At 39.1% G+C, this 27,886-nt stretch overlaps 1 protein-coding gene across 2 annotated transcripts in view; it reads right to left on the reverse strand.

Moving 5' to 3' along the window:
• CNTNAP2 (contactin associated protein 2) overlaps positions 1–15,032 on the reverse strand; it is a 1,210,705-nt gene extending 1,195,673 nt beyond the window's left edge. For both annotated transcript variants that reach the window (XM_087766336.1, XM_087766327.1), the window contains exon 1: positions 14,240–15,032. In XM_087766336.1, coding sequence (XP_087622462.1) covers positions 14,240–14,336 — 97 coding nt within the window. In that variant the 5' untranslated portion in view covers positions 14,337–15,032. The remainder of the gene's footprint in view (positions 1–14,239) is intronic.
• Positions 15,033–27,886: the final 12,854 nt, after the last annotated feature.

The following is a 27,886-nucleotide window of genomic DNA, read 5'->3' on the forward strand; positions in this document are numbered from 1 at the left end:
CTAAAAAGAATGGTCTGATACATTGGCCCATACAGTTATGTCATCGGTGTGTAACAACCATATGTTGTATTTCATTCTGTGCAGACTGGACTGTTCTCCTGCAGTGATGAGACACTTTCATACAGACATGGCATCGGGTTGCCTCTAGCAGTGGTACCCAGGGGCTTCTCTCATCCACTGCAGTGAGGAGCAGCCTTTCACAATCACATTTCAGACGTCAACGAACAGCTGCCGTATACTCCCCAACACAAGCACTACCTTAGACCTTACCATAGACTTACTAGATCTTACCTCCAGAACTGTTGCCAGGACACCGTGTCCTCACATAGCCCTTCTGCAACTCCAAATTCATAGAAGGCTTTTTGCTTAAGAGAAATGATGCTTTAAGTTTCTTTTATTCCTCCTATACATAGCAGATCCCAAACACAGAAGTCCTTGTTTCCTACATGCCTGACTGACTGTAAATGCATTTGAATTTAACATTATCAAGCATCTACTATGTACATTATTAAGTAACCTCACCTATGATCTGAAGATCCGACAGTCCAGAATTATGAAACTGTGGACCAGGCTCAGTGGAAGAATTTGAAAGATACCTGTATCTTTGCATGATAGCTATTCGCCCATGAACATTCACATGTGTAAGAAAGAGAGGGAAAGAATATACTACCTATATTCAATTAACCCTGGGTATTTAAAAATTACTTATAATAAACATATTGCAAATATCACACTATATTCCAAATTCATCACTGGATGAGAAGCATGTATCGTGTACCTTTTTTCCAGATTCTGATTTTATTGCCCTTTTGCCAAATTAAAATTAACCTTAGAGGACTTACTAAGTAATCTGTCTCTGCCTGAAGGAGCATCCCATGTCCTAGGTGGACTTGCGTGTAAAGACTCAAAAGTTAGCAAAAATTTTACATAACTCCTTGCAAGATTCTGCCATCTACTCAAGAGGAAGCTCGATGAAACTTCATTATATCTGTTACCAACAATGTACCAAAACACACCCAGACAACTTTGTCTGTTTGCATAAGTACATGGAAAGACTATTTGCTCGCTCATTTCAGAAACTCTCTTTCAAAGACATTAATTTATATTTTTTTAAATTAGGTGCAACTACTTCCAGGCTAGCAAAACCAAATATTTTAAAATAAAATATTTCAACACTTAATTACATGCATATAATATTTTAATTTGTAGGTCAGAATTAAAACTTCTAATAATAAATTTGTATCTGCAATTTAGGGTCATCAACATCAACAACAGAGTAAACAGACACTTCTATTATACTATCATTGAACAACGAGAACTGTAGATTTGAGAACAGTCATTTGTAGTCTTTAACTTTGGTTCTAATATGTGTTTATGTATATGGTTGTCCTATTTCAACCAAGATTTTAATAAAACATCATTATCAAAGACTTATTCAGGAAGGTTTGGATGTCTTCAGGGGCTTATTTTAAAGCACTTGTTTAAATGCTTAGCTGAATACAGATGACCTACTGAGTTTGGCCTTGGATAGGGTTCTTGTTAGTCTCCTAGATCTTTTTCTAAATAAACATTTTCTGTATATGTGTTTCTAGTATTAATGACATATTTTGGTTGCTCCTTGATAGAGGTATAAATCTATTATTAACTATATTTAGTAGCAGTAGTAGCTAGACCTCTTCAGGATTTAAGAGTTCAAACAGAAAAACTTGACTGTGAATGGGAATTGTTTAAAAACAGTTGTTTTAAAAACAAGCAAGTGCTTTACAACACATACAGTGATTGGGAGAGCTGCCTGAGGACTGGAGGAAAGCAGATGTCATTCCTATCTTCAGGAAGGGCAGGAAGGAGGACCCAGGGAACTACAGCCTGGTCAGCCTCACTTCTGTCCCTGGGAAGGTGACGGAGCAACTAATCCTTGAAACCATTTCCAGGCACATGAAGGACAAGAAAATCATCAGGAGTAGTCAGTATGGCTTCACCAAGGGCAAGTCATGCTTGACCAACTTGAAAAAATCCTATGATGAAATGACTGGCCTGGTAGATGAGAGGAGAGCAGTTGATAATTGTCTAGCTGGACTTCAGTAAGGCCTTTGACACTGTCTCCGACAAGATCCCCATAGGAAAGTTGATGAAGTATGGGCTGCATGAACAGACAGCGAAGTGGATTAAAAACTGGCTGAACAGCCGGGCCCAGAGAGTGGCATGAAGTCTAGTTGGAGCAGTGTACCCTTGGGGTCAGTACTGGGTCCAGTCCTGTTCAACAGCTTCGTTAATGATCTGGATGCTGTGCACCTTCAGCAAGTTTGCTGAGGACACAAAACTGTGAGGCGTGGCTGATATGCCAGAGGGTCGTGCTGTCATCCAGAGGGACCTCAACAGGCTGGAGAAATGGGCTGACAGGAACCTGTCAGGCAATGGGCACAGACTGAAACACAGGAGGTTCCCTCTGAACACTGAAACAGTGAAACACTGGAAGGGGTTGCCCAGAGAGGTGGTAGATGCCCCATCCTTGGAAACATTCAAGGCCAGGCTGGATGGGGCTCTGATCAACCTGATCTAGTTGTTGATGTCCCTGCCAATTGCAGGGGGGATGGACTAGATGACCTCTAAAGGTCCCTTCCATCCCAAAGCATTCTATGATTCTATTCTATGATCAGGGAAAACTTTTTCACTGTGAGGCTGACTGAGCACTGGCACAGGTTGCCCAGGGAGGCTGTGGAGCCTCTCCTTGGAGAGGAGATAGAACCAGGGTGGTTGTTGAACAGCTGGAGCCCTCTGGACATGGTCCTGGGCAGCCTGCTCTAGGTGACCCTGCTTGAGCAAGGCAAGATGACCTCTAGCAGACCCTTTCAACCTCAACTGTTCTGTGATTATGTAAATCAGGGTCTAACAAATACAGAAAAATGACAAACAAAAGGATACAAGGCTTAATTTATCTATGCACAGAAAACATAAGGAAAATAAAAAAGAAAACAAAAAAAAGCAGTTTTTTTTTTAAAAAAAAGAGGTGAGAGAGGAGATGAGGAGCAAAAGGATGCATGCCATAAGACTGCTACATACAAGTGGTGAAATTGCCAATCATGTAGAAAAGACAAAAACATACAGTGTTAGGAAAACAAACAAGACTGCATAGTCAGATCCCAGAGTGGCAACAAAACAATTTACATTCTAATAAAAACTGAGGAAGATGTTAAACAGAAGCTAACAAGTCTAGACAGTTTCAAACCAGCAGGGCAACCTGTATCTGAGAAGGTCTTTGAGCATTGTTATTGCTGATTTGCAGTAACCCTTGGAACACCAAGGAAAGTACAAAAGACTGAAAGAAAGTATGGTGTGCAGATACTGAAGAAGATGACCTGCGTAATTACAAGCTGCTCCAACTAACATTGATGCTAGACAAAATAATAGAACTTGATTAATAAAAATTTAGAGGAGGCAAATGTAATTAGTGCAAATCAACATGGGTTATAAAAAATAGATCATATCCTGATGTTTTGAAAGCATTTTTTTTTGCTGAGATGACAAATTTGGATCACATCAAATTTGCATATATATGCATTTATATCTGTTTCTGCATACACTGTAATAATATGCATTTCCAATTCAGAAGGCATTTGACTGGCAGGGTACACTATTTTAACCAAGACAAAGAATTATTATAAATGTGACATACTAAATATCTCAAAATGTAACCGTAACAAAGGAAAAGAGTGGTTTCTAGTGAGAAACAGTGGAAATCTGATTTTCAACCCTTCAACATTTAATATCTTTACTATTTGAAGTGCACAAAAATGCATACTCTTTGAAGCTGAAGATGACTTGAAATTGAAGTTTACACATGTCACAAGCTTGGGACATCTAGGTCAGCTGGTAAAAGGAAACATTAGGCATTTTAATGTGGCCATGTGTAAAGTCATAAACATAGGATAAAGAACATAGTTCCAGACTGAGACATTCAATGCTGGGAGGAAATGTGTCAAAAGCTTGACAGGTACGTTAGTCAGAAAAGGAAGACAAAAGAAACTGTACACCCCTGATAAATGAGACAGGGCATCTGGTGACAACTGACATGGAGAAGGCTGAGGTACTCAACAACTTTTTTTCCTCAAGTTTTCACTGGCAATTGCATTTCCCATGTCTCTCAAACCCCTGAATCTCAAGTACTCAACAACTTTTTTCCTCAAGTTTTCACTGGCAATTGCATTTCCCACGTCTCTCAAACCCCTGAATCTCAAGGCAGGGACTGGGGGAATGAAGTCCCACCTATTGTAGGAGAAGATCAGGTCCAAGACCATCTGAAGAACCTGAACATACACAAGTCCGTGGGACCTGACAAGATGCATCCCAGGGTCCTGGGGGAACTGGCAGACGTAGTTGCTAAGCTGCTCTCCATCACATCTGAAAGGTCATGACAGTCAAGCAAAGTCCCCAGTGACTGGAAAAGGGGAAACATCGCACCCATTTTTAAAAAGTGTAAAAATGAATATCCTGGGAACTATCAACCAGTCAGCCTCACCTCTGTGCCTGGGAAGACCATGGAACGGACTCCCTTAGAAGCTATGTCAAAACATATGGATGACAGGGAGGTGATTAGAGAAAGCCAACATGACTTCACCATTGGCAAATCGTTCCTGACAAATCTGCTGGCCTTCAGCGACAGAGTGACTGCATTGGTGCATAAGGGTAGAGCTACGGATGTCATCTACCTGGACTTCTGTAAGGCCTTTGATATAGTTCCCCACAACATTTTTACCTCTAAACAGGAGAGAGATGGATTTGACGGATGGACTATTAGATGGATAAGGAATTGGCTGGATGGCTACACCCAAAGGGTTATAGTCAATAGCTCAATGTCCAAATGGAAACCAGTAACGAGTGGCATCCCTCAGGGGTCTGTATTGGGACAGGTACTGTTAAATACCTTTATTAATGACATGGACAGTGGGATTAAGTGCACCCTTAGCAAGTTTGTGCATTACACCAAGCTGAGTGGTGCAGTTGATGTGCCTGAGGGACGGGATGCCACCCAGAAGGAGCTGGACAGGCTTTAGGAGTGGTCCCATGTGAACGTCATGAAGTTCAACAAGGCCAAGTACAAGGTCCTACACCTGGGTCAGGGCAATCCCCAGTATCACTACAGACTGGGTGATGAGTGGATTGAGAGCAGCGCTGCGAAGAAGGACTTGGGGATATTGGCAGATGAAAAATTAGGTATGAGCTGGCAATGTGCGCTTGCAGCCCAGAAAGCCAACTGTATCCTGGGCTGCATAAAAGGAAACGTGGCCAGCAGGTCGAGGGAGGTGATTCTCCCCCTCTGCTCTCTTGAGACCCCGCTTGGAGCACTGCATGCAGCTCTGGGGCCCCCAGCACAAGAAAGACATGGACCTGTTAGATTTGGTCCAGAGGAGGGCCACGAAAATGGTCAGAGGGCTTCTCCCTTTCATAAAGAGAGGCTGAGAGAGTTGGGGTTGTTTATCCTGGAGAAGAGAAGGCTCCAGGGAGACCTTATTGCGGCCTTTCCATACTTAAAGGGGGCTTACAAGAAAGATGGAGGAAGACTGTTTACCAGGGCGTGTAGCAATAGGACGAGGGTAATGGATTTAAACTAAAAGAGGGCAGATTTAGATTAGACAGAAGGAAGAAATTCTGGAACAAGTTGCCCAGAGAAGCTGTGGATGCCCCATCCCTAGAAGTGTTCAAGCTCAGGTTCAATGGGGCTTTGAGCAACCCAATCTAGTCGAAGATGTCCCTGCCTATAGCAGGGGTGTTGGACAAGATGATCTTTAAAGGTCCCTTCCAGCCCAAACCATTCTGTGGTTCACTGATTCTATGATTCTGTGATGTGTAAAGCAAAAGAAGGTACTAACACAACCTACCATATCACTGTAGCTGGGTTCAGTGATCCTTTTTGACCTTATAAGCTATGAATACGTAGGTTTGGGACCATGATTCACTCATGGCATTCCTTTGATGCAGTTTTTTCCATATGTATAATATATGTGCACTGTACTGGCCTAAAGTCTGAAAGTGCATTGTATGCGTAGTTATAAAGAGAGTTAATAAAAACATTCCTTATAATGATATTAAAATAATTGGTTTTAGCAAAAATGAATCCTAACTTCATTCATAATATCTGATTATCTGATTTAACGTGCCAGGATTATGGCACAGCAATTAAACGGTGACGGAATTTCAATTGAGTTATTACCTGTGTACCTAGCTTTCACATACGGATGAATTAATCAGGAATCAATGAAGACAATCTCCCTTAGTTTCAGGCTCAGCAAATTACTCGATATGGTGATGAATCAATGAAAATCCAAGAGAAGTCAGTGGAGTCAGTTTATTGCTGGAGGAAAGGGTTGGGAGAGGGCAGAGAGCAGGGAGTAAGATGATTAATAAAATGAGAAAGGAGGTATGTGAGAAATGGCAAATAAATTAAGAGCAAAAGCAAATGGGCGTGTGGTCTGGCGATGTGTGTTTTTGGAAGAAGGTTGGAACTGTAACAGATACCATCTCGCATCTGTAGGGAATTCCGCTATCATTTCTATCAGCTTGGCTGTACCAGGGAAGAAGCAGGTAGGACATTCATCATATAACTGACAGTATGCCCAGCAGCATAATTTTTTTGGATGTAAAACCGAAGGAAAGCACATTAGAGAGTACCACTTGCTGAAGCTTGGGAGCATGTAGTCAGCAGAGCCTGCCCTGCGCGGGATACGCTTCTGACTCTATTTCTCACAGAAGCTCACTCTTCTCCTAATACAATGCTAAATGTTGTGGACAGGGCAAGCTACTCTGACTCCATTCATCAGCAGAAAGAAAACATGTTACTGTCATTGTATGGAGACAACCTCTCTTCAGCACCCTTGTCCCGTTTTTTTTTTTATGGTCCGGAACAATGGTGGGAGGCCATTAGTTTTCATTTTTAATTATGTTTCAAAATTAATTTATTTTCCTTATTTTTCATTTTTCCTCATCTTTTTAAAGATACTTGAATTTGTATCTGTATTTGGGAAAATAAAAGAACATGTACAAGCCCTTTTTATGTCTCATTGACAATCTGGGCAGAGTCTAGAGACCTTAGTAAGGCATCTGTGTCTGAAAACTGGGTCAACAGGGTGTAAATTAAAGATTTTAGTTTTCTTGTTTGTTGGTTTGGTTTTAATACATAAGGCTTTTCCCCAACCATAGTCTTGCTACTATTCCCATAAATGTAACTTGGAGTAAAATCACATCCCAATTTAATTGCATTTCAAACTGTGTTTCAAGAACTTTACACCAGTGACATTTAAACCCAGTATGTAAGACATGAAAACCTAAAATATATTGCAATTCCCTTGCCTGCTGTGTTGCATCCCATTGCATTAGGCCCATATACTTTTAAGCTTCCATTCGTTATGGCAGTAATTCTTCCTTTTCTTCTCTGGCAAACTTTCCATCACAGACTTTCTGCTACCCCTTATGGAAATGACGCTTGCAGTCCCCTCAGCTGATCTGCTGATCTTCTTCTGTATTCCTTCCCTCTAAATTCCAGGTTTTCATTGGCTTCACAATAAGTATCGGTGTAAGTACACAAGATGATTGAGCAATCAATCGGAGACATAGCTAACGCTTTATCACCATCTAGGTGATAAAAAATGGGCAGTGGACACTTCTAGATTTGATGCAAAAAATGCTTATAGGCAGATAATTCCTACACTGTAGAAACAGAGAAAGTAGAGAGCATGTGCATGGCTGATTAAGTTCCAAAATATTAAATGATATAGCAGTTTTACAAAAGCAAACAGAATGTTTATGTTATATTCAGACAGATATCGAAACAGGTCATTAAATTTCTACACAAAATTGTTACTGTCCCTTTAAAATGGGACTTCAAATATTCTAAAGAAACAAATAATAAATGTTCATTCTAAAATATCACATTTGTTTGTGGGATAGAAAATCCTTTGGCTAGAACAGTTCAAATGCTCCCTGGCTACTAGAAGGTATTTTTAGCTGCATATTTTATTTAGACATTTAAAGTTGTAACCCAACCTGAGCTTTTACTGATACAAATGCAAAACCGGCAACAAAGTTCCTAGCTATGTTGAGTGGATCTTAGTCACTCGTTTATTTAAAACATATTTTTGGAGTGTGTACACAGCTGAAAATAAAATATTGGATAAATATTTTATATGTTGATAAATATTGACATGAAATTATGAACTGTAAGTGTAAATAAATCTTTCAGTCTCTCAGCGGGCTTAGCGTGACCACTTAAGTTAAATGTTTGAAAGAAGCACCTCTACAGGAGATTGTAAAGCCAAAAAAATCTCTAGACTTTTTTGGGCAGAGGAAAGAGGTAAATGTGAATGTCAGTATCCTTTTCTGCCCTGAATTATCAGTTGTTCAAACTTAAGGAACAACTAGGAAATGGCTGGCTACTACAGCAGTGCATGAACACTGAGACAACTTCTCAGGCAGGAAAGGCCTCAACTTCGTCAAGCTGCTTGTAAAATTGCAGAGCTATCAAAACCTAGATGTGCCCAAGTTCTTTGTAAATGTCAAACATAAGTCTTGGGAATGCTTTTATTATATCATCTATGATATCTTCAAAGCTGGAACTGCAAATGGCTCAAAAGAATTGATTACTGATTACTGCAATTTCCTACACCACCAAATTTAGAGATTTAACATGTTCTGCAATTAGCTGGTGGTCTCAGATTATCTACCTATACAATGCCAATAAAGTAGCTGAATAAATGAAGTGTAATACAGATAAAATCAATGTTAGTTCAAAGGCTGAAGTCTGAAGAACCTTTTAATCATTTCCAGTATCTCATACCAATGGACTGAATCGTGAACTTCTCACTGACAAAAAACATAACCACACAACTCTTAAAATCAGTGGCACAACCTCTATTTCCTTCCGTGGAAGAAGTCCCAAGCTACCAGACTGCACTCTTTGTCCCACAGATCTTCCTGATCTTTCAAAGAAGGATCCCATGTTCATGTAGATTTTGGAAATCATGCCCTGATCAAATTACCTCTTTCTAAGCACTGCTATAATTTTAGATTTATTCTTTAAAATTTTGAAGACTAACAAAATGAAAAAGTCACTCAGAGTTTCATTTGATAAAGAAGACTGATGTTGCTTCTCTACCATTTTCTAGCTGAAGTGACTGAAATACATTTGCAAGTCCATGTACTTTTGTAAGACCGAGCATGATTGGTCAAATTGCTCAGAGGTAGATCAGCTTCTTCATATGTAGAAAAAGAAAATGTAGAAAAACCCCATAGTTTGCGCATAGTTTGTTATTGCCCCAAGCATTAAGAGTATTACAAAGTCTTAAATATTGCTATAATTACTAAACATTGAACATGAGGTCTGATGCTTTGTAAGATTTAGGGATCCAAGTTGAAATTCCTAAAGAACTACAGGAAAACCTACTGCCTGTCACAGATCTGTAGTGATGTGAGTTATCCAAGTAGATCTACAGTTTCTAATGTTTGATTAATATATATATTTAAAGAATTTCCTGTCACAAATGCATCAACTGAAATAATCTTTCAAATGTATTAAAAGTACCTGAGTAAAAAATTGAGAGATAATCAGAAAATATTTGTCTCCTTGTGAAAGAAACAGCCAATGTTCAGAGAGACAAGTTTTCAATTTGTAGTCTTCAACTTGGCTTTCAAACTTTCTTGCAGACTAGACCACTTACTGAAGCACTTTTTGCGTCTTATTCCATTTTACTGCACCAGAGTTTAAAAAAATAAATGAACTAAAACCACACGCAAAGCAAAAAGAATCAAAGCAAAACCCAATTTTTAAAACATTAATTCAATAACATTTGAAATTGATTCAATGCCCACTGTCCACAGCAAACTTTGAATCAGACTTTCTGTTTATAAACGAATGTCTGCAATCAGGCTGTTTGCAATGTTGCATACACAGAAGTTAAGGACTCTTTGAAACTTCGGCTTTTCAGCACCGACGCAGGCTCTAGCTGCCATCACCAATTTGGAAATGACAGCAGACTATTTATTACTATTTCATTCACACGTAAGGTAACGTATTGTTCTAGGAAAAGCATATGCACTTAAAAGGTCACCCTGAGTAACTCAGTTCAATGTTGCTAAATAATAACCAATTAACAAACTGTTGCTTGCCTGTCGAATGTTAATTTTATTATATAGTGATGTATAGTACCTTGAATAACAGTACTATTATATAATGATGGACATAAATTTTGGTCTGATTTATAGCTAAAGTGTTCTACAAGAAAAGAAAAAGAAAGCATATGTTTAATGTTATGAAATCCTATGGTCTTAAAGTAAACTTAGGCCCTCAGTTTAAAAGTTTAGTGTATTTGTAAGTGCTTTTAACACCCATGGGTAAGAAAAATTATTAAACATTAAACCTACATGAAAATGTTTTGGTATACTTGAAACTAATTTCTGTGGGATCTCTGAGTTTACATCCAGACAACAGGACCTAAACCAAGAAATGTTAATCAGATGTAACAGAAACACAACTGGAATTGACCATATTTCACAAAATACCATTATGTCTGAAAAAATATCTGGAAGAGAACTATTCCCAAATGTGAGTCTGCTAGAATATAGGACATGCCCACATACCCAACATTCAAGCACCATGAACTGGAAGGACAGATTCTTTAATTCTATGGAGTCCAGAACTCCTGAAAAGAAGTTTCTTGTACAATGCCTTGCGCTTTCAAATGGGACTTTACACTTTTTTAATACTTTTCTCACTTACCCAAGCTATTAAGGGAAGTTTGGGTGTCATGCAGTCAAAGCTAAAAGATGCGTATTTTTGCTTATACACAACTTGATTTATTACACCTGCCCCTCATTTGATTTCTGCATCAATTATTGTAAAACGGGGTTAAACTTCAACTTCAGCAGTGGTATGGGACCTATTGGAAAAGCATGAGAAGTGTAAGAACTAGAAGTTTTAATAGTGCTGTACCAATCAGGCTTGCATTGCTCATAAACAGACACAACCAAAAATAAAACCTAGCTGTGAAAGACAATTACTTTTTAAGTGAGCTGCTTTCATAGAGAAGCAGATGAATCCCTTTAACATTCTCATTAGGAAGATAAGGTCACTGCTTTGTGTGGTTTTTATAAGAACACAAGTGAAAGTAAGTCAACCCATAGTCATATTCTTATCATTCCATCTTTAAGCCATGTAAAAGACTATAAAGCACTAAATTTGTATTTTCCGTGTTACTTTTTATCTTGTGATGACCTCTCCTGGTTGAGCTGTTCATTAGCCTTGATTCCAGAAGTTAAGAGTGTTTTGATCCCTCTATGCTTATTTCAAAAAAATTGCAGGAATATGAATAATTTATTGCCAAGGTATGAAAAACGTGACTATGAACAAAATTTACAGTAAGATCTGAGTATCAGTGTGTGTGATACTGTATCATGGTGTGTGTCTATTGTACTATAAGACGGACTTTCAACACGCACTTCATCTTCAGGTAAAACTGAATAGGATTCAAAGCTTTCAACACGATCAATTCTGAATCAGTACTACTGAGAGACATCATTTTAATGACAGAGATAGATTTACTGACTTTGCAAAGTAAACAAACATTTGTGATGCAATATATTCACATAAGTGGCATCCAGTTCTATTCTTTCTGAAAACTGTATCTTTTGCTATGTTAGCACAAGCAGACTGTAAGAAAATGTTGAATAGCAAGCTCATATAAAGGGATTCGTAATTCACTGTACACCATGAATCTTGCATACCTCCTAAAAAATATTGTAAAGAATAAATTTGCTGTTGTTAATTACTTCAAAGTCAAAACATGAAGTAGCACCGGAGGAGAAAATAAAAATATGGCTGGAAATCAGTTTCACATCAAAGTTGCATTTCACACAATTTTTAATTATTTCAGAAGTATTCCCAATATGATGTTCAAAATCAACTGATGAGAAAAAAAAAGAGAGAGATTAAAAACTAAGTGCATTCTCTTGTCAAAGGAGAACAAAATTCCCTGATGCCGCTCACAATCAGCTGCATGCAAAGTGATGAACAATCCCAGAAAATACAGCACAGTGACCAGTTTGTACACCAAAGCGTGCAACAGAATAACCAGTTAAGTGGTGCACCAAAACACTGTGACACAGCACTTGAGTTCCTACTGTGGCACCACTTCCCAAGCACCCGTACGTCTTTACAAGAATTTTAAGCATGTACTGCAATGTGAACACTCCTTTTGTAATTTTAAGGCTGACGTCTACTTCTGGCTATATTTCTGTTTCCAGTAAACAAATCTAGCTCCATTTCACTTTCAGAAGTGAGTCAGAGATGAAATGCTATACACTACACAGGGAGTGTAGTGTATAAGCTCTTAGAAGGTGAATTAATATAAAGAAATCTTTGAATACCTGAAAAAAAAATTGTCAAGATTGAAATGTATATGTGAGTAAATTGTAATTAACATTATATACATCCTTTATTCATGGAATTTCTGGTTATAGTGATGTTACTACAACCATTAACTTCTCAACTAACTTCTTTCAAAAGTTAAAGCTTTGTTTGTTGGGTAATCAGATAACCCACTGTAGGTCATTTTCAAGTTAAACTACAGCCATTAGTTACTGAATGACCAAAAAAAAGCTCAAAAATCCTATTATAGAAAGGCAGCATAGGGAACTTTGTTTTCCAAAAACAGATTTCTGACAACCTAAATCATGAATCTTTTTTTTCCCCTGTATATTCCTGTTCTGCAGAGCCTGAGAGATGACCACGAAGAAATAATATTCAGAAGAAAAATTAGATAGCTGGTCAAAACTAAGCAGTAAACCTCAGGATCAATATTTCTCCTAAATCAAAGGCAGAAAAATAACTGAACATCCCATAGCCTCTGAGACCTAGATACAATGCAAACACTGCTGTACATTTTCTGTTGACACACAAATACATGTCTAAGTGTAAGCAAATCCTGGAACAATAACATTGTTTTATTTTTCAATAGGTATCAGATGATAACAGATAGAAACCCACTGAGAAAGTACAGCAGTGCTCCAGTTCCCTAATCATTGCTTTGTTCATTCCTGCCCCCAAGGAAACAAATGAATACATATAATGATCCACATAGATCTCTATGGAGTATATACATTACATTCTAAGGCAATTCCCTGCTTGGTCAGTAGAATCAGCCCCCATTCACACACACACCATCCCAACACATCTATCTGTAACATCTCAGGACATTTCTTTCCTCTATAAACAGCAGAGGAAGTCAACAGTAGTGTCTATTTTTGACGATGCTATAAAAATGCACTGCTTCATTTCAGTATGCATTTCAAAAATACTTTGCAAATGGCAAATGCTTTACATGGTCTGAAGAGAAACAACTAAATACTTAACACTGACATCTACCTGCAAATGTTTTGCTGGAAACTACAGCTCAGTGCCATGTTAAAGATTTGATCTAACACCCATTGAAATCAATGAGTACGCTGTCATTTTTACACTGACAGCAGAACTGGGTCCCTGTATAGGTGCTCTGCACTCCTCCGGTCTGAAGTTCAGCATTTCAGCAGATGCTTGATCATTTCTCTACTATTTCTGCCTCCCTAGTGGGGCAATTGCTGGTCTCCTCTAAAATATCTTTGCTCATTTTATTATGGGAAGCAAAACTTCACTCTCAAGAAAAGCTGTCCTGGCTCAGTTCCCTCTCATCAACTCACCATCATTCTTTCCTCTTCAAATGAGACAAAATTTTCTCTTGCTGCTCCTTGATAGAACACTAGTTATGGAAACTGCTCACATCTCCTCTTTTCCCTCACACAGCTGTGGAAGTAAGTACTTCCAAATGCAAATTGTATACCTTCTGAGGAAGGTGGGAAAAAACAAAACAAAACAAACCAACCAACCAAACAAAAAACACCCCCAAACTTTCAACAGCTTCTGTCTGATTCCTTTCCCCCTCTGACTCCATTGCAGAACCAAGACTGTATCACAGAGCAGGTCTTTCAACTTTCCACACCAGCTACCACTGAAATCATCTACACTAAGGAAGATCTAGATGGGGAGCACTGCGAACAGTATCAAACCTCAGTGCACACATACACATTACAAACACGCAGAAAATCAAACACAAGATTCACCAGCAGAGAAAAAATAATCAACCTCCCAGAGTTGTGGGAATTCCCCTCTGGCTTATTGCAGAGCTGAAATTGTGCATGCTTCTTAGAAAAGAGTACTTACGAGATGCAGGCAGAGCAGTCCTGGCTCTGCAGCTAATGCTGCTGAAAATCCAGAGGAAGAGAGCTGCCCTGCAGCCAGCTCGGGTAACCACAACCATCCTTCACTTCCTGGCTCCCTGTACTCCAAATGCCAGCCGCAGAAGACCTGCTTTTCTCCACTTTGGCCCCTTCTCTCTCTCTCCTTCTCTTTCTCGGAGGAGGTGGTGAGGAGGTAAAGGGGGCAGGGCTTTACCTTGGGGTAGAAGCCAACCCCCCTCTTCGTCTTTTATCTCTGGGCTTGCAGCAGCAGGATAAGTCCCAGTACTTTTCTTTCCCTTATTTCTCTGTGTTTGTGTGTGTGTGTCTGTGCCTCCTTCTCAGAGGAAGGGGAAAAAAAAAAATAACCCACGAAGTATCAAATAACAAAGACTATAGAAGAGAAAAAGAAAAATTAAAAAACAGTCCCCAAAAAGATGGGGGGGAGTGGGGGAGGGAAAGGGAGACAGAGATGAAGGGAAGGGAGAAAGGCGGAAAAAGCTGTTGGTGCTGCTAATGCTGCTGTTGATGCTACCACTGCAGCTGAGCCCTTCTTCCTGCACAGAGCAGCGCCGCTGAGAGAAGCTTGCAATAACCTCCCAGCTCAGATATATATACACAGTGTACACGCACACACAGCCGGGGAGCCAAACACACTCACACAGGAGCAGGGAGAGGGGAGAGGGAGAGAGGGAGGGAGGGAAAGACACTCCCGCAGTAGAGAAGCAGGCTCACAGCCTCTCTCCTCATGTATTCATCATCTTCCAGCAGGAGGAAACGCTGCCACCAGCAGCAGCAATCTCCCCCCCGAAAAAATTAAAAAAAAAAAAGGCAGCAGAAGGGAAAATCCTCTCCCTAGCGCTCCCCTCCCCTTCCTCCAGCTCCTCCCTCTTCCTCTGCGCCCCTCCGGCCTCCAGGACCCTCCTCGTCCTCTCTTGCCTGGTTCAGAGCCAGAGCCGGGGGACCGCGGCGCGGATCGGGGCCGGGGCCGGGGCCGGGGCGGAGGCCGGGGCCGGGGCGGAGGCCGGGGCCGGGCCGAACCGCGGGGAGGCCGCGCCGGCGCCGCTGTCCGCGGTGCTGCCGCTGGGCGCGGAGGCTCGGCGCGGCGCGGCGCGGCTCGGCGCCCCTGCCCGCCCCCGGGCCGCAGCGGCAGCCCCCGATGCCGGCTCCTGCCTCCCTCCCCGCCGCTCCCCCGCACACCGCGATGGTGGCGGCTCCCCGAGCTCCAGCCTGCCGGGATCCGAGCCAGGCGGCCAGCAGGCAAGTCCTCCGAGCGGTCCTAGTTCTGGGGGGGTGAGCACCATCCCGCCTGCAGAGAGCTGGGGCTGCAGGAGCCGCTAATGCAGATGTTTTCATTCGGTAATTAATTCTCACTCCGAGAGCGAGCCAGGAAGCAAGCTGCATGAAAGTATCATTACGGTTTTCACCTACAAGAGATGACTGAGACAACCTGGCCATATCCTAGCCTTACGGTTTAGGGATTTCAAGAGTCTGACTGCTCTTTTCCATCCCTCTCCATCCCTCCTGGCATCGCCCTTAAACAGACTGAACCAAAAGTTATTGCTCGCCAGATACGGCAGAATAATGAGGGTGGGGAGTTGTTCATGGATTATTTATTCCACAATCAATGAGACAAAGAAAAATGAAAACAATTATTTCTCAGGTGTTCTATAGAGAAGGCTGAGAAATGGAGAGATATAATTTCTTTAGAGGAGCCCCAAAGCAGGGATAAATTATTTTCAGTGACTAATACACATGCTGTTAACAAGGATCTGCTGTTATTTAGTGAGTGTGATGAAGTGGTTAAGACTGTATGTAAGATGAGATTTTCAGAAAGGCCTTGGGATATTGGGATCCTCTATCCTATTGCCTTTCAGAGGGAGTACAGTGCTTAGCTTTTAGGTCACTTTGAAAATTCATCCATACGTAATACGTGATATCCCAGGAGAGCTGTGGCCTAGAGGTTTGAGCTCAGCACAGGACAAAGCTTAAGTGCCAGTCCTAGGAAAAAGTGTTTCTGTAATCTTGTCCAACTTCCATAATTTTTCCTCCTTGAATCTTTCCCTCCCTTGCCTTATCCATATCGAGTATTAATACATTCATATTTTAAATGCTTTCATAGAAGTAATGTCAATATGTCCATAGCAGATGTGGAATGAAAAAGTGCACTATGAATGTGAAGTGTTATTATACTTCTCTCTGTTTTTGAAAGAATAAATATTCCCCTAGAGACTTTGTTACCTCTTCTCTGCATCATCCTGAGCCCTCTGCCGTGCCCTCCCCATTCCTTACATCCACAGACACTTACCTTTTGATGTTCAGTAATCATTAGGACATGTGAGGTTTTGGGGAATTAACTAAGAACCAGATACTACTTAGTGCCATTAAGCTAGTTCAAAATTGCCTCCTTCCATAACTTCTTTCTTGTTAATAACTTCTATCCTCCTCCAGCTCTATATCGCACAATTTTTCAAATTTGTAAGCCTACATTTTCTGTTCTTTAGCTACAGCAGGACCAATAGTGCTGATATATTATCAGAAACTGACTGCATATATTCACGGAAAAAAGAAAAACTTCTGACTATGACATGCAAAAAATCCTACCGCTTTCATTCTGAGATCTTGCAACCCTGTCAGTATTCATTGGCCTTTATTATTCACCTGAGTAAGTAATAAACAGCTTCTCTGAGTAACTATTTAAAAGCTCAGCAGACCGGTTAGCAACCCAAATTTCTGCTTTTTAAGGTCCTTCCAACAAGCACAACAAAAGCAATATACTTGCACATCACCCATTTATACTTTTATACATACATATATACTTGCATATCACCCATCTCATGATGTTCTCCACTGGACAAAAATCTGTCTTGAGTTGTTCAAACTTCACACTTCTGTAGCATATGCTAACTGGGATTTCAAAAACATGCTCAAATTGCTCACAAGTCGGCACGCATTTAAAAACAGTTATAAAGGATAAGACAAGGAATTCAAAACAGGAAGATTCAGTAGGTTGATTGATGAATATCTCAATAATGCTGATAGTAGAAAGTTTCCTTGTGGTTTGAGACGGAAGAAATGGCACAGATTATTGCATTTTTCCCCACCTCAGAATAGGATCAGTCCTTAAAAACTACATAAAATATTTAAACTACGTAGCAACAGCAATGAGTTGTGCAAGGGTAATGCAATTATTTTTAATATAACCACAACTGGGGCCGGCAAAATCATTAACTTTGACTGATTCTGTCACACAAAAATCATTACAAAGATCTTCAGGCATTTTTTAGTCCTATAAAATAAGCTACCCATCTTATATATACTCTTTTTTTTTTTTTTTTCCCCTGAAGGATGTTTTGAAATATTACTTTACGTGATTCAACAAATCCAAGTTGAATATATTAACCTTTGAAATGAAAACATGGTCAAATTGTGTTAGGGCACAGTATGAAGTTATTAGACACTTCTCTCTCCTACTCTTCCTCCTAACCTTTCCTTTCCAGAGTCTAAATGTGAGGACGCTTCTAAGCAAGCAGTGAGACACTCCTGCACTCTCAGCAGGGCAACTGCAAGCTCTAGCACCCCTATCCTGCAACCCGCAAGTGCCTGCAACTTGGGTCAACAGGGTCCGGTACTCCACACACTGTAGGTTAGGAAAGTCTCCTAACAGACTGGGACAGACACACCAGACAAGAAGTGCAGAAGGAGGATCTTCCAGCAAAGCTACTCCTGTAAGAAAATTAATCCTTCCTTATTTTTCAAATCGACATTCCCTGAGTCTAGAAAGCTGGGGAGATGTCTCAGTCTACTGGTGAAACCTCCCTGGCAATTAGTTAACACACTAAAGTGTTAAAAGACTCTAGTTATTACAGCTGTACACAAATTTTATTGAGCTTAATGGAAATTATACACACGTATTGATGAATGAATAGATCATTCTGAATTTACTAGGGCTGTCAAGCATTGTCTGCTAAATGGAATTCATCTTGGACAGAGCTATATTTACAGTATGGGAATGTCAAGAAGAAAAACACAATGTCAGAAAGCTAGAAAGGATAATTAAGAATTTCAAACGCTGGTGGGACCAAATGGCATCCAATAAAGTGATCTGCTGGGGCCACAGAAGAAAATGAGCCAGGCTGAAAAAGAACCTGAAACTTCTGAATTAACATTGAAAAGTAAAAGCCATGCTTCTTTATTCCTAACAAACTACCATTTTAGCATCGTTTTTCCCTTTTGTACTTTTGGCTGCCAAGGACCCCTTGCATGGCAGAGCTCTAAAAATTATCCATAGCAGAATTTCCATCCAAGTCTCTAGGATGGCAGATATGAGGACTTCACACAGGAAAGATAGATGCAATGTATTTCAAATTATGACCAAACAAGACTTTATGATTATACGCATAGAATCAAATGCCATATAATAGACAGCTCTATTATCGAGGGAAGTCTTGGGTTTATTAAGAACAACATGGGGTTTTCTACTGGGACTGTCTTATAAACATGGGTCTTTCTCTGAGGGAGAAAGAGGGCACGTGAAAATCGTGATTATTTGCCTGTGAGAAGCTGTAAAGACGTGAAGAAAATATTTATTTTCTAGAAGTGTAAGGAAAGAAAGTCTTTCCTAACCTTCCTAATGTAGCTAAAAAGGAAGATGAGGGTACATTGGCAGAAAAGAGCCATTATCATCTTCTTGCTCCATGCAGCTAAAAATACAGCATTATAGTTTGAGGTGAATGCATTTTGGCTTGACCATCATTTTGTTGTTGTAGTTGTACTAAAACAAACAAGCGAATAAAAACCTGGAAATGTGCATATAGGTAATCATAGCAAAATATGGTTCTAGTTCTTTCTTTACATGCTTCATAACAAAGGTGATTTAAAAAAAAGGAATGTTAACTCTCAAAATGCTCAGTATGTCACTATTAAAAATTATGACCCAAGACTCTCATTCATACAGACATGAAAAGAAATTGAAGATGCTCCGAAGTTTTCAGCTTCATGCCCCTACATCTTCTGTAGTCTAAACATATGCTCAAGACAGCATCTACCTTTAGAAATTTCTTTTGGGATATCTTGGTCTCTATTAATCTACACGGTATAATGAAAAATTTTGACAATCAAAACAAATAAAAAATCATGCCATATGTCTCAGACATATACTAGACTTGAATCTGCATTTTATAGACGTGCAAATAGAACTGAATTCCATTCTTATTCTGCATCATGACTAAAACAACCAAACAGAAATGGTCGTTACCTGTCAGAAATGCAACTGGTTTACACTAATCACCAGTCTTATTTTGAGCTCATTTCCAGTTTAATGCTCCTTGAAGAAATGGAAAAATACGTTTATTTACAAATATAATTTAATTACTGCTCATCCACTTGAACAGTCCAAACTAATTCTCTCCTCCAAGACACAGTGTTCATCTACACATTTATGTCTGTCTTTTTCTTCTGAGTTTGCCTTCAAACTCCACCTTAAGCATGTTTCCCTCCTCCTCTCATTTAAGCACCACCTGTTAATTTATTTGGATGGTTTTTATATTGCAAAATAATTTTGCATTCCTACTATCTGTAAAGTCTATTAATGAAAAAATGAAACAACATTTGAGAATCACTGAGACAAATTATTTTAATATGGTGTCTATTTTATTATTGTTTTCTTCCAAGCTGGAAATATTATATCCATGAACACACCTATTTTGAGCAATTGACTGTTTTAGGGAGCTATATGGAGCAACCTGTGGCTGCTACTAATACAACCAGCCCAACTGGAAGCTCAGCTGGACCTTGTAGGTCATGTGCATAGAACACGCAGGATGAGATTTTCTTTGCACAAGAAGCAGAGGATGGGGTCAGTAATATCCATCTGAATATAGTGGTCGTTTGAGGGTTTTGCCAAATTCATGACCTGAGAAGACTGCACTGAAAAACATCTAGACAATTTTTAAAACATGCATTAAGTCATTGAAAGACTGACCCCTTGATGAATCTATTTTTATTTCATTCTGGAATAAAGACCAGAGTTTTTGACTCAGTAACTTTGAAAGTTTTCTTTCTCTCAGTTTATTTATTATGTTTTTAGATCACATAGGTGCCTTCTCTCTTAGTAATGTTATATATTGCTATTATCAGTAGCAATAATATTTTATATTGAACTTATATTTTTATATATTATTTAGATTTTTGCTAAATGGCAAATTCATTAAATGGTATTTTCTAGATTCTAGTCTTGTCTTGCGTGCTTTGGTGAATAAGGTGGAATCTTAGTACTACTGAAACCAGAGGGAGTTTTACTATTGAATCAAATGGGAATAGGATTTTATTCCTTATATTTATACCTATAACATCTGAGGAAGTCCTGTCTGTACAAAGAGACAGACACTGTGGATCTCATAAGTGTATAAAATAACACTGAAGATGTTAATTATTTTCTAAGTATTTACATTAAACTTGCATTGCATTTAAGTATCAGCCTATACAACAGACTTTACCAAGAATGTATTTTAAAAATGCATTTAAATGTACATTTAAAATACTGCACTGAAACAGTCTTTTCTTAATTCAGTTCAGACCATTTCATAGGCAATTCATGGATTCACAGGAGAAGGTCTATGTTGAAAAAAATGCACACAAAGTGAATTATAGTAATATTATCAAAAGCTGTTGCAATTATGTTGGAAATATTTCTAGTCACCTTTAAAGGAGAAATTGAAATCAATCTGGAACATTTCCTTCTGCTATTTGTGGGGGAAAAAAGCATCCTTTCACTAATGCACAGCCTGCAAGGTAAATGCTAGAGAAGAGACTGTCAGCTTTTCTTCTACTATCATTTATTCCTGGATGAGGAGACTCCATGTGACTTGAAGGCTTTTGCAAGACAAGTACATAGCAACACTTTGGTGAATACAGTAAATACTTCCAAAGTAATATTAGGGAAGAATTGATGTATTTTTAGCCATATTTTAATGCAAATTAGCAGCTGGAAACACAGGCAAGAGCCAGCATAATCTGACAAGATTTCTTTCTTTAAACTGACAGTGATCTACAGCCCTCATCTTGGGAACTTCTTTGGTAAAGGTTCTGGAATAATTCACAAGTAGTAGCTTTAAACCACTGCTTTATGTTAAATAATTTGTGCTACCGAGGATATAGCCTCATTATCTACTCAATACGTATTTAACAGATTGGAAGAGGTTAGCAGAGTAATGCACTAAAGTTACTGAAGCATTTAAGCATTCTGAGTAAATATATATTTGCCTCCCTGTTATATTGTCCACATCATTCAGTCTCAATTACCACGCTAATAAACCATAGTTATCTTCATCTCCTACTACAGATAGCATATGGATACATGACAATAAAAGTACTTCAAAATACTACCATTTACTCTATCTTATAATATTAGGAGCATCCAGAGTCCTCTTGAACCACGTTATAAATTCTTTCATACAATTGATTGTGGTAAGGCACTTGGTGTTACAGTCGAATGCGAAGCTCCAGTAATTCTCCATTATGACTCCAGGACTGCCTTTTATTAAGTGTCTACAGTGCACCTAGTACAGAGCAGGGTGTCAATCATGACTGGAGCTCCTGCATACTACCTGAATATGATTACACTTAAAAGATAAATATGTACTGTTTTGCCTGTCTGCACGCCTGCCTGTCAGATAATTTCCTATGCATCTCCCGTGTTTCTCTCTTTTTTTTTTTTTCCTTTCTGCTAGGCTTCTAATTTCTAACAAAGACAGCCTGGCATTAAGAACACCAACTGTACGAAGACTGGCAACCTGGCAATTTTTTTAAAAACTGAAAGCATGAGATGAGCTTTATGCTAACTTTAGGAAGTCACTTGCCATGGCTACACAGGCATAGTAACTGCTTGGGCTTCGGTGGAGTTTCCGAGTTGCGCAAGAGCTCCAGCCGAGCCTGACCAGATCAGATCAGCCCACAGCTCACAATGGAGCTACTGTGCCACACGCCTTGAAGAATGTCCCCATTCACCAGTTGGAGGTTTTCATTAAAACCACTAACCCTCCTACTACTTTAAATGAAAAAATAGACAGTATAGGCTTTTGGTGAACTAAGGAGATTGGGTGCTAAATAGTATGGTGATCTGAAAACCACTCTTTATTTTATTGTCATATTGATATAAATTCTATGCTGTAGTAGTCATATTCTGAAAAAGAGGTGGCTTATTCATTCCTTGTTCAGAGTAGTCCCACCACAGTTAGTCTGATGTTCTTTCAGGGGAAGCGGTCAGCAGGCTGTAGTAGCATACAATAAAATCATACATGTATGTACATCGTAAGTGCACACACAAATATTGTAAACACAAATGACTGCTCTTGACATCTAGGTAGCCATTTTGAAAGTAAGGATGAAACTGAGAATGAAATTACCTCTTTCCATAGAATCAGGAAAAAACTGAGTAGTAGTAACAAGGGAATGAAACCAAAGCACAACTTGCAGGGCTGCACAGCGATCTTTTTGCCATTCTTCCTTCTGCACTGACATACCAAAAGCAAACGGGAAGCCTTGCAAGGAGGCACACAATGTGAAGAGCTCTCCGATGTATGGATGTCGCATCTGCAACCACCCTTAATGACATGCAGCCTCTCATTAGAATTGATAGTGCAGAGGCCTTTCATAAAGACCCCTTCAGCTTAATTTATAACGAGCTGTGTTCTGGTTTTAACATCTCTAGATTTTAATCTGTACCTTGCAAAACAGCCTGGGTTTACTGCTTGGAGTCAGGAAACATCTAATCAAAGATGTGATTTTAAAGTCTTTTCTGCAATCAATAGTTCAATGCAACGAACTATCACATGCCCTGCTACACAACAGTAGGGAAGTCTCTGAGACCAAAATCGAGTTTTTAAAGCCAGACGGACAAATCAGCAAAAGCTATGCCTCTTGCCCTATAAGGCAAGTTGCCCTATCAGCGCAAGTGAACTGAAAGTGCTCCATTAGTACTTTTAGACGGCAGAGAGTATGAGAAAGTATGAAAGATTTCATCATCAGAAATGCACTCTAAGAGGAAAAGGCAGAAGAACCTGAGTGAAAAGTACTTTAAAAGGAATCAAAGGAACTTGATGACTGGAGCTAACAAGCTAATGCCTTTTGCTACCCATAAAGAAAATACGATAGAGCTATAGGTGAACTAGATGAAACTAGTAGAAGAAATGTTCATAATTTACAGAGTACATATATTTTCGTTGTGCATCATTCAAAAGTGATACAGTGCTATCTTGTAGATATTTCTGCATTTCGTACAAACGATTTGAGTGCAGAGAGGTATTTAATGGCACCACTTGTCACTTTTGAACAGTGAAAGATCTTCGGTATCCCAGTCAAAAACCCTGAAATGTGTTGAAGTCCATATGGCTATACTCTGTGCAAAAGAAAAGACGAAGAGCAGGCTACTTTATTTCCACTTTAAAAAGACCTTGAATCTCTCTGGTAAACGTTGAGAACCGAAAAGAATGCAATCTCTTTAAGAATCAAAAGGAATGCAATCTAATTATAAGTGCTGCTGTGATAAAAGCACTGAGTCCTACTGTGTTTCCAGCTTCATGATGAAGTAAGGTCTCATTGTTCTACCCACGGACATGCCTGCAAACGTGGGAGAATTTTAGATGCAAACGAAAGACTGAATGACTGTTCTCTACTCACCCCTCTTACAGCAGCTAGTGATTTAGTTGCTTACCACTTCCACCTCCAGTGAAGACCACTCTATATGAGAGTTGTAGGATATGTCAATACCGTTCTGAAAAGCTGTAAATACAGCATAACCTGTTGTCTAGGTGCTCTCCATCCACATGGCTGCTTCTCCATCAGCTTGTGGACTGCCTGCTTAGAGGTTGTCTGGGAAAGTATTAACCCACTGGGCATGTACAGGCACAGAAGATACCATCAGCGCCAGGACATGTCTCAGTCACACTTCTTGCAAACCAGCTATCTGCAAAACTGGCAGGTCTGATGATGCAGGTGGCTTCAGAAGCACCTGTAGCATTTATAGACACACTCACGGGGATATTCTGACAACTCAGATGACTGAAAAACATGTTCTTCCCAGAGAAAGTGCATCCTTTGTTCATTAGTCTTCTGTTCAGGTCAGCTGACCTTGGTTTTATTTCAAACTTTGATTGCTGGAACGTTCCCTCTGCTGCTCAGCCAGCGCTCTGTGGGATTCCAACAAGTAAATGGTTGGAAGAAAAAAAAAGGATAGCATCTTTCTCCCTCACAAATCAAGGAAGGATTCATCTGAATACAGACATCTAACTTTGAACTTGTCACTTTAGTCGCCCTTTACAGTTGACAGAGAGCTCGTCAGGATTGTCAGTGTCATCTACGATTTAATTCATGTTACCCTAAACTAGAAGTCTGCACATGATCAGATGAGTCAAGCACCACTAAGTGCCTATTTCCTCTCCTTTAACTACAAGAAGATCCTTGAGTACCTGGCACAGCTGTAGACAGTGAAACATGGGCAAGATGAAGCCTGCCTTAGAATAGAGATTCTGCTGTCCCTCCACAGAGTCTGCTTCACCCCAATGTCTACTCACATACACTATGCTGGCTCACTCATATTGAAGACATAAGAATAACCCCCTTGAGAACTGTGGAATCACATTAGGAATTGTGTAGTGTCTTGCCACACAAGATGCTTCAAGTGCCTTTTCCTTGCAAGCATGGTCCATATTTGAAATTTGCTAGTTAACACCAAGGCTAAATTTTTGTAGTTAGCCAGAAATGACAATAATAATTTAAAAAAAAGGAAAAAAAAACACAAAACAAAAACTTCACAAAATAAATAACAGATAGGAAGAAAATACTGTATTTAGCAGTAAAAATAGTAGGCACTCTATAGTTTTGCAGCTCATAGAAGAAACTAAAGAAGGGAGGCAGTTCTGGTTTTTTGTTCAGCTGTTTCTCTTTTTTTATCATAGAAGGTGTGGAATTTCTTATTGACTCTACTCACAATGATAGCAATTTAAGAACCAGCAAAGTACAGTGATTCCCTTTAAATTAATGCAAATACTGGGTGGACAAAAGCATTCATAAAGTCATGTTGATATGGCTAGGTCCCATCCATACTAGCAGATTTTTCATTGGAATAACACCTTGCAAATCATCTAAATAAAAAAAAAGGCAAACAAAAAAAAAGTCTTTTTTTTTTTTAAATAAAAACATCTTTTCAAGCGGATCCTGTGTGCTCTGCTATAAGTTTGTGGGAGAAGTTTAATTGTAATCTCTATTTTGCTTCCAAAATTGAAACAAAAGAAAAATTCCTTTGTCCTTGCCTCTTCTTTCAGAAACCCAAATATTGTGCTATACCAATCTATGTGCCAGGCTACTCATCTCTCTCTCCTCAAGGGGTCTTCCAACACTTCCATTTATTTTATCATCAACTCTCTAAGTAAAACATAAAAGAACTGGAGATCCTGAATCTTTGGCTCTGAGTGATTGCTGAACAACAAGAAATACAGCATTTTGATTTCCTAACAAGACACTAAAGTCAACCAATCCCTGCTGCACTGACAGTTATAGATCAGAACAATTTACTTTTTTTCCCCTCCATGGATGCACAGTAATCCCTTCCTTTGCTTTCTGGTGACAGGATACATACACTCAATCACTCCTTCCTCTCCAGCCTGTGCAAGAGAATAATAATTAAAATCTTATATATGCATGTAAGTACTGCTCATGGTATTTCCAAATTAGTTTGAGAGCTGGGAAAGGTGTCTGATTCACATTCTCTGTTATACCAACACAAAATCATAGCTCCTTACCTATGCTGAGTCAGTGCTCGCTGTATAGAGAGAGCATTTGGATCAGTTTGCCTTTCATAGCCTACGCTGCCTTTCTTTTATTGTCAATGGCCAAATCCCTCACTGGCTTCACGGTGAGCTGGACTGAGTCTATCATCCTGTAGATTTTATATTGTCTTGCTTATATCTAACTGACATCTTTTATGATAGCATTAGGGAAAACACTCGATGATAACTGATTGTCTAACTCCGGTTTCCAGTTTATCTGGAAAACACACATTTCTTACTTGGTCAGTTATATCTTAACATGAAGCTTGGTTACTGGGTAAGAAGTGTGCTCCATGGATCTGTCTCTTACCTGCACGCAGAAAAACTTACACACTTCCAGATCCATCATAAATTTAGTTTTCCTACAAGAGAAGCATTTCTTGATTGGCATCAAAGACCAGAAGAGATTTCCTCTCAATTTCAACCCCTTGTGATTTCAAGAATTCCACCTTAAAATTTGTTAGGATTTTCCATATTTTTTGTTCCTTTTGGAAAACTGAATCAGAACATTTTAATGGTCAAGAACTTTCTTTTAATTTCCAGCCAAAATATACTTACGGTTGGCATACATACATTTGCTCATGTGCCAACATTGCCCCTTATCTTGAAATTATTCTTGAGTGCCCGTCAGATTAAAAACAAGATAAATTGTTGAACATTAAAATGCATGGTTGAAAGCTCGGGGAAAAAAAAGAAATGGGCTTAAATCAACCCATTTATAATAATACATCCATAGGCCTCCTTTCAAACACATCAGGGAAAAAAATGGGAGTTGGTTTTTTTTACTGTATTTTTTTAACCCTAAAAGTGTCAAACAGTAAGGACGGGTTACAATTCAAGCAACACAACAGCATGTACACTTGTAGAAAGGTGGAACTACACTTGTAGAGAAAACTCTTCTTATCTTTCTGGAAATTAAGACAAGCTGGTTTAACTCGTCATATGTCTTAACCATCTTCAGCAGAAACTGCCACTTTCTAGATTATTTGCTTTTGTGTAAAATATCAAGGTTAGAGGATGATGCTTCAGCTGCATATTTCACATGAGAACTATGCAAGCTTCCAGTTCAGCAAAGTTCTTATATATGTGCTTTCTTAAACATTTCAGTCCACTTTGTCAGGGTATCCAATCTATATTTCTGTGACTATTATTCATTTCAAAGAAAACCTTGTATCAGTTAAGGCATAATGAAAACAGTAGGATGGGACTTTAATTTATTTGGAAGCCAAAAGTTCGTATTTTTCAAGTGTCAGAGTAAAAACCTGTCCACATGGGATTTAGCTTTCCTGCTCCTGAGGGATTTATTAGTTCATGTAGGTGACATAATGTTTGGAGCAAGGGAGAAATGACTCCTCTCACTCAACTGGTCACTAGTGACATTCACCTTATATAAATGTCAGCTAAGGCCTATGGAGAGCAGAAATTCAGTTTATACCTAGAAAAACAGATACGAATGCAAAAATTTATGGAAACTCTATGACAGATCTTTGTATTCTGTTCAGTACTTATTTTTTTTCTGCAGCTTGTCTAACTGTACAAGAGTGTGAACCTTCCAAGTAAAATCTTCTTGAATTACTCTGAGTACCTATGTTTTTCATGAAAACCAGAAAAAAAAATTATGACATATTCTTGGCAAAAATACTTTCATCCAGTTCTGTCACAGAGGTATGATGGATGAGGGATTGCAGCCCCATTCTACAAATGTCACTAGGGAAAATATCTGTAAACTATGTATGCACTAAATAATAACTTTTATTTCACTTGCAGAATTATTATTTTTTGTGTTGACAATGCATGCAGAACTTGGT

This window comes from Nipponia nippon, unplaced genomic scaffold, assembly GCF_047370975.1.
Source record: "Nipponia nippon isolate SJK-2023a ecotype South Korea unplaced genomic scaffold, ASM4737097v1 scaffold_1, whole genome shotgun sequence".
Taxonomy (NCBI): domain Eukaryota; kingdom Metazoa; phylum Chordata; class Aves; order Pelecaniformes; family Threskiornithidae; genus Nipponia; species Nipponia nippon.